At 46.7% G+C, this 18808-nt stretch overlaps 1 protein-coding gene across 1 annotated transcript in view; it reads left to right on the forward strand.

Annotated features, from left to right (window-relative positions):
• The window catches only part of LOC119390512 (clustered mitochondria protein homolog), a 90656-nt gene that overhangs the window by 55214 nt on the left and 16634 nt on the right, over nt 1-18808 (forward strand). The window contains exons 17-28 of the mRNA XM_037658126.2: nt 1699-1789; nt 2155-2299; nt 2964-3026; nt 4639-4697; nt 5367-5444; nt 5865-5935; nt 6300-6372; nt 7124-7288; nt 7692-7752; nt 15626-15888; nt 16628-16852; nt 17468-17548. Of these exons, the coding sequence (XP_037514054.1) occupies nt 1699-1789; nt 2155-2299; nt 2964-3026; nt 4639-4697; nt 5367-5444; nt 5865-5935; nt 6300-6372; nt 7124-7288; nt 7692-7752; nt 15626-15888; nt 16628-16852; nt 17468-17548 (1375 nt within the window). The remainder of the gene's footprint in view (nt 1-1698; nt 1790-2154; nt 2300-2963; nt 3027-4638; nt 4698-5366; nt 5445-5864; nt 5936-6299; nt 6373-7123; nt 7289-7691; nt 7753-15625; nt 15889-16627; nt 16853-17467; nt 17549-18808) is intronic.

Below are 18808 nucleotides of genomic sequence, written 5' to 3' on the forward strand. Positions count from 1 at the left end.
TATAGTTCGGAGTTCCCGAAACGTGCGTGCGAGACTGGCGCAAACAGAAGCAGAAGATTTTTTACAGAAAAGCTTCACGAAAAGGTTTCAGTGGACCAAAGCAGGGCCGGTTTTCCGAAATCGAAGAGCGTTGACAGCGACAAGGAGTTGTCCGACAGCGACGAGGTCTGATCCATTACGCGACTCGTATCGCCGCCGTAGTGGTGACAGTTTTAGCGGCAAGGCCCGCTTTTTGACTTTGTGTTTTACTTTTTTTGAAACTTTAGTTCTTTAAAACCCAAATATATGTTCTTCTGAATGTGCGAAGTTTGACTCCTACGGACTTTTTTTGTTCTTTTCTCTCACGAAAAATGGGTGCGCGTTACAATCGATGTATTACTTTTTTTTTTTTTTGGTCGCGGAAAACGGGTGCGCGTTACAATCGAGGGCGCGGTAGAATCGAGTAAATACGGTACTCTTTATTCAACTTATGCTTTCACCTAGCAGTGTGGCTGTTAAAAAAGTATTTCAGTTTCAATTTCATATTTGGGCTGGCTCTGTGCCTGTGCAGTGCCTAGCAATGTCCCATCAAATTACTACATAGCGCAGCATTGCGCCTGATGTACAAAGTACTATAATCTGTAAACTACGGAGAGTTGTGTAGTGCTTCTAGTAGGATATTTCAGAATTTAGGTGGAGTAGTGGGTACTATCAGCACAACACACAGGGCGACTTATGCACAGTGCAAGTTCTCATGTATTCATTGTAATTGACTCTTTTTAATGAGCACACCAAGTGTTTTCCATTCGTTGCTAGTGCACTGTGAATAGCATTTTTAGAACCTTTCGTCAAGTTTACGCAATACACTATAACCTCATTATGGCATCTGACATGAAAATAACTTAGTTATATCCGAAAATTCGTTATAAAACGTGCATTCGTAACACTGCATCTATGACAGGACTATTTTTCATTTACTTCGTTATAACCGATAATTCGTTATATCCATGCTCATTATATCGAGGTTTGAGTGTATTTGCCTCACTTATTGAGCCTGTTTAGGCACTTGTAACCGGACATGGTTTGCCATCTGTATGACCAGCTGCTCATTTCGTTGAGCGATACGGGTGTTTGAATACTCATGTTAACACGTGTTGTCTCAGTCAGCGGGGGCATGTGCTCTTTCTGGCTGCGTTTCACTGCATGCTGCTGCCTTTCAATGCTAATGACATTTTTCCAACACTTGTTCAGAGTTTTCACAACGTCTGAATTACTGTGCCCGATTTCACGCCACATCTGGCTGCGTGCCTATTCTTTTGAACCCTAGTATCTTCACACTACCCCTGTCTCACAGATGACGCACTTAACATTGTCTCCTTACTAAACATCCTCCATGCAGCTCACATTCAGCGAAGGCTTTAGGGAAACAACACGCTTTGCTCATCGCTGGGCAGCATGTCATGTCTGTAATGCTTGCACAGTGCAGGACTTGCACCGACTTTATCGGTCACCGTGAGATTTCTGCGGTCATTCTTTTCTGTACACTCTCAGCCATTTAGATTTTCCCCCGTTCATGTTGTTCGTCTTGCCAGAACACTTTCGCTCGTTTCGCTTGTGCTCGTTTTTTTTTTATCTGGAGAGATTTTCACTGGAATTGTGGCTGTCGTGTTAGTGTTTATATATAGTATCTTCATTTGGCCATATTTCGCATCATTGCAGTGCTCGGTACGTGCTGTTCATGAAGCTCGCCGCCTTCCACCTACGAAGCCTAGAAAAGAAGCAGCTTACCAAGGACGGCGAAGAGGTGAAGGTGAGTTGGCCACACATGAGCTCTCCTTGCTTCACTGCAGTATGAGTGAATTGTCACTAGCTCAAGGAAAGGAACAGAACAGCCTTGCGTGTACTGCCAGATGGCACTTGTTGGAACACACTGTTGAGCATCACGCATCAGATGCAAGAAACATCAGCTGCATTTTCCTTACCCACCACAAGGGCTTGGCAGCTGCAGTGTTGTTCTACTAAGCAGGAAGATGCGGGTTTAATTCCCAGTCACAGCAGCTGCATTTCAATCGGTGTGAAGTATGAGAATGCCTGTGTACTTAAATTTAGGTGCAGATTAAATAACCCCAGATGGTCAAGATTAAACCACTCACTCTGCAACCTCACGTGTTTCAGGAGGACTCCAAGGAAGGGTCCCCCGAGAAAGATGCCGAGAACAAGGACAAGTCAGAGCCGCCTTTGATGCCCGGGGAGATCAGGAAGTCACCAGAACGGCTAGTGAATGGAGATAGTCATGGCACCAATGGCGTGTCGTCCGAAGGTAACACATTGCTACTGTAACTCGTTCCAGTCATTTACAATGCTTTGTCGTGCTTTGTGCCAGACCAAAGTAATGTGTAAGTTTTCTTCTGGTGTCATTTGTTGTTTTTGAGGGGACTGTCCTTAAAGAAAGGACTAAAGGTCATAAAAGGACGACAACCTTAATTGTCGTCAGAAGATGCAACTTCTGTGCAAAGGCATCATGTCTTAGCCACTCACTTATGTTTGTATGCTATTGGCATGTGAAAAAAAAAAAATTGTCAGGTGCAACTTGATGTTGGCTTCATAAAAGTGAAGAAGAAAGGGCAAGAGATAGTGGTCATTCTATGACTGTCTACAATGATTAAAGTGTGCCGGGGCGGTTTCACAACCAAGCACACTTTAAGATTCGATTTCCCAGCTGTACAGTGAAGCGCAGCAGCGCTTGTGTACTGCTAAGTTAATGTTAAAGAACCGCAGATGGCCAAAATTAATCGGGAGCCCTCCACTAGAGCTTTGCTTGTAACTTACTGTAGTGCAGTTTTGGAAAATGAGCCCTACACATGGATACCGTCTTAAGCAAAGGTTGGGATTTGTGGGCACCTCTGAATAAAAGCCTGAAATCTCGCTTAGATTGGGTGTGACGTTTGCTCATTCTCGTTTGCACGCTTCTCTTGTCTGTGCAGCTGAGAGTCAGAAAGATGTGATAGTCAAGGCAGCTCGGGGCGTTGGCTCCCTGAAGGACACAGGTGAGTGTCTCGCGTCGGTGCGATTTCTTGTGATGCGCGAATACCTGTCACAGTAAGCTCTCTCTCGGCTTTCTACTGCCAAACACTTGGAGGTCACAAGTGGGAATGCAGGGCCGTGTAGGCCTGCATACAAACTGAATTATTAAATAAACTGTTAATATGAGTGCTTAAAAAAAAAAGAAAAAAAGGAAACCCAAGGTGGTCATAGGTATTTGTCATATACAGTCGCCGACCGTTTATTCGGACTTGGCGGGAACCGCTGAAAAGTCCGAATAATCGGGAGTCCGAAAAAAAGGATTCACCAGAAAAAAGCACTTTTATTGGCCCAGCGGCCGGAAAAAACTTGTTAGTGCGCGTCTGTACACATGTACGCTTACGCGCGAGCAAGTCGGCCTGTATTTCAGCCAATGTTTGGCCACCCCTGATGGTCGGCAATAGCACTGCAACGGCCTACGCTAAATCCGCATTTGATGGCTGTGGTGTGGGAGGTGCGTCGTCAGGCAGTCACTGTCCACATGCGCTGGTTCGAGTAGCTGACGGATGATCTCATCGCCCAACTCGGCGAAAACTCCCAAGCAACTTCCACCTGGTGAATAATCGCCGCTTTTTTCGCCATCGTCAGGGCCTTGTAGTTGCCGCGTTACTTTAGTTCCGACGGCGCACATTTAACGGGCAGCGTCGGAGCAATTTCAGCAGATCAGGCCTCGCACGAGCAGGACACAAAGCTCGGGATGCAGATCAGGCCTAGCCACAGAAACATCTGAGAACGCAAACCCTCACACGCAAAAAAAAACGACGTTGGTCTAGTTGATGTTGCAGCGCTTCTGTAATCTGTTGTCGTACTCTCTTTGTCCGAATTAGGATCCGCGTCGTACTCGTACGCGCTGTCATTCAGCTCAAACGCCGCACAGAGCCTATTCCAAGCTTGGCTTGGCTTGGCCTGCTGTTTGGCTGTGGTAGCCGTTCAATGGATATGTGACTGGCTAAAGCCAAAAGGCAACCGTTACGTGTAGCCAACAAACATAGCCTTCGAGATCGGTAAGTTCTGCATGGATTTTTGACACTGGCACGATCTCCAGTTATAGCCAGTGCAACATTTCAGTGCTGGCAACCTAGTAAAAATATTGTAAACATTGCTGACAGCTTGTTATGGCGTTCAACGTCGCACTCTATCAGCCAGCCGGAGTCCGAAAAATCGAACGGCAGGCTGTGGGGCGTCCGAATTTTCGGTCGTGAGTTTACATTACTTCAATGGGATGAGTGGCGGTGCCGCGAAGGTGTCCGAATAAACGAGCATGTCCGAATTTTCGGCGTCCGAATAAACGGTCGGCGACTGTATTAACATTTACATAGACCTAACACTAATGCATGTGTGTACTATACCCTTTTTTTTTCGTTTTTTAATTTTATGTGCCTTAGAGGTGACAGTTTCACTGCCATGACGCATGGGAATTACACTCATGAGCAGCTCCTTCAGTTTCATCAATTATCTTTGTTTGAGTATGTTTCTGGTGTGACTGTAAACAAAGATACATACTGTCGCCTCTTAGAGCCAGACCATTTTCCACGTTATATCGGAGGCTGATCACCTGCTTTACGTTCCTAATTGCAGAGTTTGACATCCGGTTCAATCCTGACGTGTTCTCTCCCGGGGTAAAGCACGCTGGTGATGTGAGTGGTCGTGATTTGTTTGCCCCTTCTATTTCTATTGTTCCCGCACATTGTTTTACCCTTAGAAAAAAAAAAACTGTGCCCTCATGTGCACAGGCCTGTGCACATAAATATCGGTATCCTTAAATGCAGCACTTAGACAGCATTTGCTTATGAAACCATACCTTTTCAACATGCATAGGGCATGTGCATGTTTAACTGACTGCAGAATGCTAATTACCATATTTTAGCATACCTCTGTGCATCGGAGTGCTTTGCGAGTTCAGGACTGACGGCACATTTTTGCTCATCTTTTATCTTGGTAACTGCATGATTTCATAAAAATCGTGCTGACTGTATAAAGTGCTGCAAGTATTTTAGATATGATTGTTTGATGAAACATGATCAGTGACCTTTGTCTTCATTACTATGTACAAATTTGATGGGCTTACTGTATTGAGAACTGGAGTTATCAAGCATATTGCCTGTGCTGGTCTCTGCCTCTTGCTGATGACACTTTGATGGGGACAGGTTGCAATCAGTGATGTATTACCGCACTTTGCATTCACATTAAAGAAACTTAGGCTATCAAATTTGATCCAGAACCCTGACAAGACAATATTTTTAGTCCACTGTGCAGATAAGGGATGCCTTAACCCTAAAACTTCTTTCGCCTTGTTTCCTTTCCAGGAGGAGCAGCTGAAGAAGCAACAGCGTCTAGTCATTGAGGCAGCAGACTTTTTGGTTGCCGACCAACTACCTGCTTTTGTGAGTGCCAAGGAAAAACATCTCATTTTATAGAGTGTCACACATTCTGAGCCTGTTCGTGGACAACACAAACACACAGCTGCTGACAAGTCTGTTTATGTTACCTGCTTCCATTGTTTTGTCAGCACTCCTAACTTTTCTGCGGTGAATCCCTCCAAATTAGCTCGAATTTTAGCCGTCATAAGTACGGAATCTCTTTATTAATACAGGGAAGTTTAATCTCTCTCCCCAACACAATCATTGGTGGGCTTGACTGCTGGTTAGGTTGCTTCCTTGTTCGTTTGCCCGGCCTGCTGAACCTGCCATAGATGAGCACTTTTATGTTAGACCTGTAGTATGTGCACTGAAGTTTGTACAGTGAATTGCTTTGGTGTGATGTAGGTATTTGCTTGCAACTTGAATTATTTCATGTTTGTACAGGTGAAAGACTGCGCAGATCACTCCTGCTCTCCCATCGATGGCATTACGCTCAGCGAAGCCATGCACAATCGGTGAGTTACAAGCAGCAAATGCATGTAAATTGTGGCCATTTGAACAAGCAAACTTCCACCAATGTCTGTCATTATCCGTGAAACTACTTTTGGTGGTAGGACAAGACCTTCGGTGCGTGGAGCATCTGTCACTGGCTCTCTATAGAAATAGCAGTGGCATATGGATTTTTTTTTTTAATATTTACCTACGTCCTTGTTGCCTCGTCTCTTGTCCTTGACTTTTGGTTTGCTTCTTTCCGAGAAAAAAAAATCTGTAATATCTTTTTTTTGCATGTCTGTAACAAATATAGAATCTCTCGCAATTATTGCGTGCATTAAGTCCAAGATGCCTTTCTTAAATGTCTTCTTATTCTTTGTATTGCAGAGGTATCAACATCAGGTACCTGGGAAGGCTCGCAGACATGCTGGCACCTATGGAGCAGCTCAAGTATTTGCATGTTAGTTCCCATCAGTCTCGCATTGAAACTCTAGCTGTCTTGTTGCACTCTCGGCAATGAGGGTGTCTGCTGTTATGAATGGGTCTCTTTAAGCCCTTTGCCTTTGAAATGTGAACAGCGATTATAAATAGGTATGGGCAAGTACAGGTTGCCTTCATAGAATAAGAAATTTGTTTTTCTGGCATTGCTCTTCTGTGACCTGGTTCTGCTGCCTTTAAGATGACTTTTGGATACAACTTGATGGCACGCCGATTCAAAGGTCATTATTTTGGCAAGCTAGGTCTACGCTGAGTTGCTTAAGCAAGTCTGCAAGCTTGTCTTCGAAATCCACATATTTTCCCATTTTCAGCCCGTAGAAGCTGTTCCTCATCAACGTGCAGCTGAAGATCTCCCTTCATTTGCACTAGTCACGGTCATGTGACCTTTATTAATGAAAGCAGCTCGTTGCCATTTGCACTTCATTGGGAACAGATGGGTTTCAGTCATGCACGAAGTGAACCTACGCAAACTTGGAACAAAATGTGCTCAGTCGCCATTTTTGTGATGCCAGTGACGTTGCATTTGGCCCGGCAATTTTCAGATTTGTTTAATCAGACAAACTGTGCGTTAGATTGGAGCGAATGGGGTGTTTATTATCTGCTTCTATTTTTCATCAAATTTCTTTTTCTGCTCTAGAACCAGATTTTTAAAAAATTTTTAATTGTACCCCAGCGCCAGTGATGTGCATCTTAACACGTGCCCGTAATTGCAGGCAGTGGTTGTGGGTGAGCTGCTGACCCGTGCAGCCAAGCACCTGCTCACCACCTACCTCCAGGGCGTGGACCCCACCAACATGGCGGCCGCCATCAGCCACTTCCTCAACTGCTTCCTCGCGGCACCCACCGCCAACGTCCAGGCTCCCGTCTCCTCCGACGAGGTATGGGTTCTGGCCGCTCTTTTCTTGCTTATTAAGGGCATTGTTGGTACAGCACGTCGCTGTCGTTAAATTAGGTTTTGTTCTGATGCACAGGGGGATACAGAAGCGGGGGAGTCCCCTTCTGTATAGATTAAAAAAAAAAAAAAAGTAAGGGGAGGGGGAGTCGGGACATCTGGAGCCCCCCGTATCCATCTTGGTTCTGGTGAAATGAGTGGTTTTGCGGTCCTTGGGCAGCATAGGCCAAAATGCATTGTTCGGTCCTTAGAAAGTGTCCTTGGTGCGATGCAAATTCACTTTCTACAATAGCTGCTGTGAATCTAGTTTCTGTAGTTTCTGAACCTGTTCGCGGTATGTGTCTGTCCATGCTTCATTCGCAGAAAACGTTCTCGTCTTTCCTTTGCAGCTCAAGAGCAACCGGAAGAAGGGAAAGAGGAAGGGCCGGCACAACTTGTTTTCTGTACAAGGTACGGGCATCATGCAGTCTTTCGTGCCATCATACAGCACTACCTTGCTTTGTAACTAGGCTTGTGCGAATATTCAAGCACTTCCAATATTCGAACGAATATTACAGTGTTTGAATTCACTTCGATTCGAATTTAAATTATTGGAAATTTCGAAGTATTCGAAATGAACAAGTAGGTGCTTCTTAGTCCGCATATAACCCCCTGTAAAGGTTGTTTCACTGCGGTGGAGGGGTGCTATACTGTGAATGCACGTATCCAGGGAAAATCCGCACTGCCTCAAAGCCCCACTTCTAGGTTAAATGAACATATTACCCTCACATAGGTCCATTATTTTAAATGTGAAGCATTTCTTAGCGAACCCAAGGCACTTTAAGGGGGGACGTGGCACTTAAGGAATGAAAATCAACCGAAAAATCTAGTTTTCGCTGGCCATCTCTGCACGTACATCAATGTGCACCTAGTTACTAATTTTCATTGCTGCATACCCTCTTCTATCCAGACCTTACTATAAAAAAGCAAAACTTTGCATCCTGCCCTTTAAATTGAGGGCAAACGGCAAGCAATTTTTCATGCTCTTTCTGTAATGGAGGAGCAATATCTTTTGTTCTGTCTGGGTTATCATTATGATTTCTTTTTCGCTGCTAAGATAAATAGATGTGATGTGTCGTAAGGCAAATTTTGTTATAGTACTTTCTTAAGAAAAATGTTCTAAATCAAGGTTTTGTTTTGAGTATTAATTGGGGCGTTTTTTAAATTGAGTGCAACAGCCCACAACTCTGCTTGGAAATGTCCTAAAACAATGATTTATACTTTACGACACACTACAAACATTCTCAATGTATTCTGTGGATTGTACATTGGTGTGCAGGTTGTGGTTAATTAGCTAATTAGGCCTTAAACAAAGAAGTAGGTGTTTGTGATATCCTGGAAACTATTTATCATAGGAAAACAACAATTGCATATTTGAAATCAGCACATAAACATTCCTAAACTATGAAAGTTCCATCAAAATCAGTCAAGAATTAAAAAAAAAAGTTTTAAAGTGCCACGTCTCCCCTTAAGTGTTCCTATCTATCTATCTATCTATCGATCGATCGATCGATCGGTCCGTCCATCCGTCCGTCCGCCCGCCTGCCCGTCCATGATGGATGGATGGATGGACAGGGGCGCGCGCTCGCGCGTGCCCCGCTCCAGTTTACTCGCGATTAAGATACCCAGATCGGCGAGCACCGCACGCAGATTTCGGATGCTGCGAGCGAGGTCGCTCACTTTCCAGGCATTTCTTCAGTGATAGAATGGCAGTGAGGGGAAAAAAATAGTAGGCAGTATGAAGCCTTGCGGTCAGCTTTCGCACGGTAACCTTTCCTGATGCCGTTCTCTGCTGCTACGACCGCCTGCGATGAACCAAACAATGCCTTGGAATGCAAGAAGGCATAAATGCAAGAAGTGATAACCGCGATAACTTTCCATCGCAAAAAGGTTCACTGCGTCCCTAAACTCGTCGACGCGACAATGTGCCGCGAAAAGTCGTCCGTCTTTTTGGTAACGGCAGAGACCGGTCGATCGGTGATTATGACTTCCGCGCGATTGCGGTGATGGCTTCGCGGATAAGCATCAGAAAAGAACGAAGGCGAGGTGGCGGCCATCGGTGAACGTGAAATTATGCCTTATAGCCGAGAACCTTATCACAGTCATCTGTAGATACTCGGCTTTGCATGTGGCGTACGCTATACACTGCGGATTGACGGCGGTATGAGCGCGCCATGCTGCCGTTTGCAAGTTCGCCGCCGCCGCGTAATGCGAGACCACTTTTTTTTTAAGTGCGCGTCGCTTTGTAGAAACGAAAGTAGCTCGCTGTTGTTGAGCGGCGCGGGCACCGAGAAACGTCGATGCACTGACAGCGAGCATATGCAGCGTGTTTGACTAGGTGACAACTGAAGTGCACCGCGCATCGTCCTGCAGGGCCGCGAGAGCATCGCGGAGACGTAGAGTGCGCGTTGCTTGGAAAATGCTTGTTTTCGCCGCGTTGAACAAAGAGGCTAGTCGCCGCACCCGTGCACGGTCCGGAGTGAAGCAAGCACGAAGAACGTACAAACGCGCGCATACGGCATACAGCAAGCGGCCCGGCAGTGACTCCGCGACCCGAGTAGGTGACGCGCTGCACGCAACTAGCCAGGGATGATCGGCTCCACGTAGCGGTACCGCGCTTCGGTGAAACGGTGTCAGCTCATTGCAAAGGCGGTTAATTCACTCGTGAGCACGCAGCGGGCGTCTCTTCACGATGCGAAAAGGCTTAGCTTGTCACCGAAGGGGTTGTTAGCACTTTAATAAAAGTGCACAAAGAAAAAAAAAACGGCTTTCCGGTAAGCGCACGTTTTTAACGGCGAGTCCACTACTGATATAACGACCACTTTTCGCGACACTTTCGAGTTCGTTATAAACGGGTTCGACTGTATTCAGGAGTTGCAGATTCCAGAGGAATACACCAACGAAAGTTACGTATGATATTCACTCCAGCACCCCTCCATCCGCACCACTCCACGAGTCGCGTAAAACTCCCACCGACCCTACACCGCATGCTTTAGGCACTGCACGCCATAAGCAATGTGTGCACTCAAACGAAACACCACATGTACAGAAGCCTGTTTCATTTTTTGCAAAACAAAAAAAGAAGGCATGCCAGTGCACTGTGAAACGGCTGTCGACCGATACACCGGTCATGAGGCTAAGCCTAAATGCTCGTTGCGCATTTTCATTACAGAGCCGACATGCTGCAGTGGCATGTATGAAAACTGTGCCGTGTGAACGCTGCTGCGCCATGAGCCATGAATTAAGGGGGGACGCGGCTTTCGTATCGCGAAAAATGGCAAAAAAATCGATTTTTTGAAAATCACATTTTCAGTTTCTGTAGCCCTTTTTGTATCCGATTCCAAAATATCTTCACCGAAAACCGCGTAGAAGTGCTATAAAAAAATTGTTGCGCCTGCCGAGGTGGCGAAAATTATCGGGGAAATCGCAAAAAAACACTGATTTTCAAAAAATCATAGCTCCGCAACGACACCACCGGGCGCCGATATCTTGGGCTCATCGGAAAGCGCATTTCTCCGTCTTCAAATTCCCCGCCGCAGCTGGCTCCTCCCTTCGAAAACAAGCGCACAAAAAGCAAATGTTCAAAGGTCGTTTCGAGCCCTCCGATTGGCCGCGTCCGCCATGTTGCCCCAGCGCGCCTCGCCATTGGTCCGATGCTCGCTCCGGGAAATAGTCGTCTGCAGCTCGTGCGTCTCGAGCTCACGGCTGTCGCGCAACTTCGTGGCGTATTCGCAATCGCTCTGTGGTCACGGTTCGACGATAACTTTGAACAAGAACTGCGTTTTAGTTTGGAGCTACTAGCGGAAGCTGGGTGGGATTACGATGGCGCGCCGCACTCGTAGCGAACATCGCAAACGCGCGTCTCGGACCGACTCTAGCGTTGACTCGTCGGATCCGTGGTTGGAGGTTCTGCTTATGCGCACTTCGGACGTCGTGACGAAGATGATCGCAGGACGACTCTTTGTACTCGCGACCACGCATTACGTACTTTGAAACATCGGACACCGCGGCCGGTGCGTCTACTGCTTGGAGTCGTCACTAGGCCTAACTCCACTCACGGCGCCGGCACGCGAGACGAACCTCGAACTTTGCGGGCAAGAACGACGCGTTAGCGGACTCGCGGCAGTGTGCTTCTTCGCAAGCAACGAAGCGCTTCTCCCCGTCGGCTCCTCGGTACAGCGGATGGTCATTTTACGCATCGGCAGCTGACCCCACGGCCAAGCTCGTCGCGCAGCGGGCGCGCGTCGGCGTCCCGAAATGCGAGGCCAAACACGTTGCGCGCATATTTTTCGTCGCCGCACCTAGGCATATTGCGCATCGTCACCGAATGCCGCCACCCAGCACAATGCGGCCGAGCACTTAGAGGTAAAATAAAGCACTGGTGATGCAATTTAGGCGCGCTTGGGGCCGTGCTTGGTATCGCCGTAAGCGCTCATGAATCATCTGAAAAAATAAAGGCCTCGCAAAAAACCGTGTCCGCGACCGGGTGAATGATGAAGCGCATTGCAGGCGAGGTTTACAAATTAGCTTGACGAGTGAAACAGGGAGATGAATTCATATCTGCCCAGTTCGCGTCTTGAATAAACTGCTAAGGAATTCGTATTCCACCAATGTCTTGGCCTGTTATTTAGGAGGAAGGGATAGGTTGTCATGATGAGAGCCGCTCTTAGTATCCTATAAAAATAATTCAATGATCAATTGCAATTAAGACTGTTAATTATGTTAATGAGAGCATGATTACAAGAAAGCTGGCAAATCATCATAGTACATGGCCTACTTGCATTACAATATCTTGTTTTTTGTCATGTCTATTACACCACTTCATAACTTCGTTTAAAATTCATGCTACATGTTCTTTGTATATCAGAAAAGGATTTTAAGAAAAAAGAAAGAAAACAAAGGCACAACAGATGAAAGGCCACATGTGCAGGAGGTCCAACCTTATAAAACACGCCAAAGGTCACAATCTTCTTGTGTTTTAGGGAAGCAACACACCTCAAACTAAAGACAGGGCACTCAAGATACTGCCCATTACGAAGGACTCAAAAGATTACGACCCCAGTGCCTTTTAATGAAGTAATATCGTTGGTACAACTTTAAAAGCCGTTTTCTCAAAACGACTTTTCTTGCTTCCTGCTTCGCTTGTTCCGCCGATTTCTCACTGACCGCTGGGTCTATTTCAGTTCCGTTTTTTGTTCTCTATTCCTTGAAGCACAGTTCAGGGCGTGACATTCTTGCTTTTTCAGTATGGCCTTTTGATAATTAGCTATTTGACGAGTTGCACAAAGCCTCGATGCCTGTTGCACAGTCACCTCATGAAAAATGAAAACTAAAAAAAATTTTGTTGCAAATAAAAAAATCTAAGAATGTCATGCCCGCAATCAGACATCTTAGAATGCATAGCACTTTGAACGAGTTTCCTATCTCATTTTTTAAGCGAGTCAGACTCGGAACAAGAGCAGAAGGTGAAATATATTGTACATCAAAAAGTTGTAAAGATATATTCATGGAATTTCTACAGTAGCATTAAAAAAACGTTTCAAATAAGTGTGCCAATTTTCATCAAAATCCATGAAGAAATAAGAAAGTTGGTACCGAAAGCCACGTCCCCCCTTAAGCGCCGAGGTGCCCGGGCCGTTAATGATGTTTGAGCTGGTTTGACCACCCAATGTCATCTTCCTTATCTTGGCTTGCAGAATTAGCAAATTGATTTCAGCACACGTGTTACAAACTGCGTTCACGAGCATGAAATACCAGCGCTCCGTGCGTTCCGTTGTCGCGGGTCTGCAAATTGTGCAAGTTTCATGGCACGCACTAGACAAGTCTGTAGTGCTACAGTCGACTCCCGATAATTCGAAGTCGCTTAATTGGAATTATCGGTTAATTGGAAGTGGAGTGGGGGTCCCGTCAGTTTTGCATGCAGTTCAACAGGAAGAAATTCTCGGTAATTGGAAGCTAGAGGTCTGAAATTTCGGTTAATTCGAATTTATTTTTAATCGAATTCCTGGAGGAAATCGTAATGTTTGTTAAATTTCCTATTTTTGAAGTGCTAAACAACAATGCGTGTGCGACCGGCACCCAAGGGCATCGCAGTTGACCACAGCGCCGCAGCTCAAAGCGTCAGCTGATGGCATCGCAGTTGCATGCAGCGCCCCAGATCACGAAGCGGCTGCTCCGGCGGTTCCGGTTCCGGGCCTCATTGTTGATCTCGTTACGGTCGTATGCGGACTCGGCGTTTCCACGTGCGACGAAGCTCCACGTGCATTTACTATGACAACTCGCGGGCCTTATCGGACGCTTGACTTGGCAACGAAAGTCAAAATTTTGAAAGAAGTTGAACAAGGAGGCACCGCCAAGCAAGACATTGCGCGGAAATACGGCATCAAGCCTAATACCCTGTCTAACATCCTGAAGAACAAGCGCTCGGTACTGGACACATTCGAAAATGACCAGTTCAAGATGTCTCGCAAGAGAATGCGCACCGGCGCCCACCCGGAGTTAGAGCAAGCGCTGCTCATCTGGATTCGGGAGGCTCGAAGCAACAGACTTCCTCTCAGCGGCGATATCGTTGCAGCGAAAGCGTCATCGCTTGCGATTATGCTAGGCATCGAGCACTTTGCTTCGTCCGATGGGTGGCTCACACGGTTCAAGCAACGCCACGACATGGTGTTTAAAAGCGTGAACGGGGAAAGGGCTGCCGTCAACGCTGCAACATGTGCTACGTGGAGGGAAAATCAGCTTCGCAAATACTTGGGAGAATATCGGCCGGAAGATACCTTCAATGCCGACGAGACAGCACTTTTTTACAGAATGTTGCCCGAGAAGACGCTGACCTTTAAGGACGATGACTGTGCTCGAGGGAAGCGTAGCAAAGAAAGAGTGTCGCTGCTGATAGCGGCGAACATGACGGGCACTGAGCGATGTCGCCTGCTCGTGATAGGCAAAGCTGCTAAGCCTAGATGTTTCAAGGGCGTGAAAACGCTGCCTGTCGACTACGCGTCTAACAGGAAAGCGTGGATGACCGCAGACCTATTCAAGGATTGACTGACAAAATTGGATCGCAAGTTCGCGTTATCTAAACGCAATGTATTGCTCCTTGTGGACCAATGCAGTGCACACATGAATGTGCCGCCCTTGAGTGCAATACGTGTCGCCTACCTGCCAGCGAACACCATCGGTGTTACAACCGCTGGACCAGGGGATCATCAAAAACGTGAAAGTACTGTACAGGAAGCATCTTCTTGAGTGGATGCTGTTGTGTATGGACAATGCATGTCAGTATGAGGTGAGCCTTCTCAGTGCTATCCATATGCTGGCGCGAGCGTGGGGTCGCGTAAAGGATGAAACCATTGCGAACTGCTTTAGGGCGTGCGGCTTCATTCCAAGTGGTGCAGATGATGACGCGTCTTGCACAGTGGGGGAAGAAGACACAAGTGAGCTTGACGTCGACGGTCTCCTGCCAGCTCGGCGACGTCCCTTTCGAGGAGTACGTTGCCACTGACAGTTCGGTAGAAACGTGCGGTGCACTGTCGGACGCTGAGATCGTGGAGATGGTTCGGCCCAGCGAGCCTAGTCACGAAACTGAGGTTGACGACGACGACGCCGCAAGTGAGCCACTACCGCAGGCTGCTGATGTAGCCGCAGGCCTTGCCCTCGCGCAGCGGTTTTTCACTGCTGAGAGCAACGCCGAGGAAGCACTCAGGCACATATACAGCCTGCAGGACTTGCTTTCTGCTGCAAGATTCAGCAAACAGAAGCAAACGGCAATCCCAGATTTTTTCTCATAAACTGCTTTGAAATAAATGTATTTTTCGTTAATTGTGGTTAATTGGAATTCCGCTTAATTCGAAGTTTTTCGCGGTCCCCGTGAACTTCGTATTAACGAGAGTCGACTGTACTACTACCACCTGAGTCTCTCGCTGCCCGCTGACACTCGGATGTATGGATGCGGCGTGTGATGGCTTTAATAAATGCAAAATGCAGTGCTAGTTTTCTTGTCTAAGTAAATAAATTAGGTGCTAATAGTGGTAAAACAGGAGCAGGTTGCACTTGTCCTGACCGCTCACGGAACCCTATAATGTCCTTCCTTCGTGGAACCCCCGGGTTCCGTAGAACCCAGTTTGAGAACCCATGTCTTAGAGGATGATTTATCAGTCTAAACTGATATAATGTTCCACTTTGGTGTCCCTTTAGTGATTGCATTTGACAGCTTATTAGCATTGAGAAGGGTGCTTGGATCAGCTCTGCGCCAACTGGCTTAACATGTATACTTTGCTACGTGCAGACACCAGTGAGTGGGCAAGCCTGACGCCGCGCTCCTTGTGGGAGCAGCTGCGTGGGGAGCTGCGTTCCTACTATGGCTGGGAGCTGCCGTCAACGGCTGCGTCCGTGGGTGCCTGCCCGGACGAGTACTTGGAGAGCCTGCGCCTGCACAAGTGCTCCCTCCTGCGTTCCATCTGCCTCAAGACAGGCCTGCAGCTGCTCCATCGAGAGTACACCCTGGAGCACAGGTCGCGGGCACCGTTCACCGAGGACGACATTCTTCAGGTTGGGGGCGCCAGTCAATTCATCGATCAATTGGTCACTTGATGTAGTCAGTCGATCAAGCAATATTTATTCTGCAGCACATAAAACGCAGGTTGTGTATAAGTACACAGTCGAAGGTCCTGAAGTAACAGCTTCAGGAATTAGAAGGTGTTGGAACGGTGATCTCTACCAAGCCTGACGATGAATCTCATGCAGTTCAGCAGCTTAGAACTGCGATCTGCGGCTTGTGAGCAAAGACCAAATTGTCACAGATGTCTTCGAGATAGCGGAACAATAGACCACAGAATGTGGCTTCATTGCAGCCGTACACTTCTTTGTGGCAAGGCTTGTCCCATATACTTGTGCTTGTCTTGATCCCCGTTGATCTGCACCTTCAGCAAGTGTGCAGGCTTTGTAGAAGAGCATTTAAGGCAGGTGTGCAGTGGTTTTGCATTCGCAGTGTTTTGGTATGACCCGGTACATCGCTAAGGGACATCAGAGGTTTTCCTTTCTGCATCACAAGTCCCGCCTACAGTGTCGGCTGTCATGGCAGCAAGAAAGAAAGAGAAAAAGCTAACATGAAAGTGGGGCTTTACGGTGAAGCATGATGAGAGTTCTCCTCGACTCCAGTATGAGAAAAGGTTAGGTAGAAATGCCATTTGATCAAAGCAGGCTGAACTTTGACATTGAGAGGTTGGGGTGCTTCACACCCACTTGTCATGCATCTTATCTTCATTGCCCTCCTTCTTTCCATGCGCAGGTATTCCCGGTGGCCAAGCACGTTCATCCTCGTGCGACAGACGCGTACCGCTTCTACCTGACGGGCCAGAGCAAGATCCAGCAGGGCCTGCTTCGCGAGGGCTACGAGCTGGTCAGCGAGGCCCTGAACCTGATGAACAATGTGTACGGTGCCCTGCATCCAGAGATTGCACAGTGTCTGCGCCTGTTGGCACGCTTGTGCTACGTCATGGGAGATCACCTGGAGGTGGGCTGTGTTTACTTTCTCTTAGCATTCTCTTTCTTGCTTGTCTTTTGCACAACCAGCTGGCAAAAGGGCTTGCTAAATGTTGAAAAGAAGGCATATATTGCCTTGCTGTGGCCAGTGAAATGAGCGTCCTCATGCAAAAAAAAGTTGCATATCTTCCCCTTCTAGCCTCAACCTTTATTTTCACATCAGTGCCTATTGTAGCATTGTGTAACTGCTCTCGCATTATAGCTGTTGAAGGGATTTTATGTTTGTTCTATACATTCACTCAATCGATCAATCAATCAATCACACTAAAGTCTCCAAGTGAGGGTATTGAGAGGGTTGGGGGGGTTCATTCATGGCACCTAAGCTTCTTTTTTTTTTTTTTTTTTACAAAGCTCGGGTGTTACAGAAGAGAATAATAAGGAAGAAGCTAATAATGACTGCAAGTAATGCAATTTGCCGTCTAAAAATGGCTTACTATTTTTAAATAAAAAGATCATACTGGATAGTTAATGAATGTTAACATGCGGATGTAATCAGTGAGGAAATGGACAGTGTCAATGTAACTTGAAACACAGCTGCGCAGTTCATTCAGTTGTGTATGCTGCATGTTTCTGTCACTCCCATCAGGCAATGGCATACCAGCAGAAGGCAGTGCTCATGAGTGAACGAGTGAATGGCATTGACCATCCCTACACCATCACCGAATACGTAAGTCTGCACCAACATTTGTTCATCTGCCTTGTGCCGAGTGTTCTGTGCTGAACGAGTTTTTTTTTCTTTTTTTATGTATGTCAGGCACTTCATTTGCATGAAGACACCGTTTACAGCATACAGTGCCTAAAGCAGTAGCCGTACAGACAGTGCACGCTTTAACATGTGGAGGGATGCATGGTAAAAAAAGTTGCTTGCCTTTCTTGCGTATTATTGCGACTTTCTCATCAAGAGCCATGGTCTTTGAGATTGAAGACAGCAGAGTAATGTGGCAGTGGCTACGTGGACTTGACTTAAAGCATTGTTGCTGTCGCCCGCCTACGGCTATTCTCTATATGCCAAAAGCAGGGGTCAAACAGCTTAACAGGAGCGCCTAACTGGCTCTTTGTAAAGGTTTTAAAGAAAAATAATGACAAACCAGAGCTATCAACCAGCTGTGTTTTTCGGCACTGCCTTTTTATTTAGTGCAGATAGACCAACTAACGCTGGTCTGCCTCTCAGTAACACTTGCACCTAGCAAAGCTTTCTCGAGTTGCTTAACCCCATCGCATGTGGCAATCATCCGCGCCGCTGCACTCAACTTTATTTCACATCAAGCGAAGCGTGTTTCTTGTTCCGGCTGATGTCGTCACTCCTAGAGTAGCTGCGGCGGCAGTGCTGCGATCACAGTGTGTGACGCCACGTTGTTTCGCTCAAGAAAATGATCAAAACAGCCGATGTTGCTGGTGAGATCGGTGTAGCCCACCACTAAGTCCAGAGGATCGTCTTTCTCTGGAAGGCTGGCTCCTCTCGCACGATGCAGCCACACAATCGGCACCTTTATAACATCTGGAAACTTCGAGCCTCGAATCCGCTTCTTTGATTAGGGCTACCCTTCTTCGCTGCATCAGCGACTTGCTTTGCTTTGGCGCTGTTATCCTCACCACATCGCACGGCCGACGAAAAAATCCACGCGACATGCCTTGTGTAAATAAAACAGTAGTGAAATCTAGGGGTGTGCGAATATTCGAATCGAATATTTTTCAAATAGTGTTTGCTATACAATTCGATTCGCACTGGAATTTTACTATTCGAACTATTCGAACTTCCTGAAAACAAATACAGTCAACGTCCGATTAAAAGTGACCCCTTCAAATTTTTTTTTTATGCTTCACCTCATTACACTCTCGTATTGCAGCAAAGCTGTCTTTCAAGCTCAGTTACGGTCGAACTTTGCCAAGAGACAGTCAACGTCCGATTGAAAGTGGTCCCTAGAAT

This window comes from Rhipicephalus sanguineus, chromosome 4 (genome assembly GCF_013339695.2).
Source record: "Rhipicephalus sanguineus isolate Rsan-2018 chromosome 4, BIME_Rsan_1.4, whole genome shotgun sequence".
Taxonomy (NCBI): domain Eukaryota; kingdom Metazoa; phylum Arthropoda; class Arachnida; order Ixodida; family Ixodidae; genus Rhipicephalus; species Rhipicephalus sanguineus.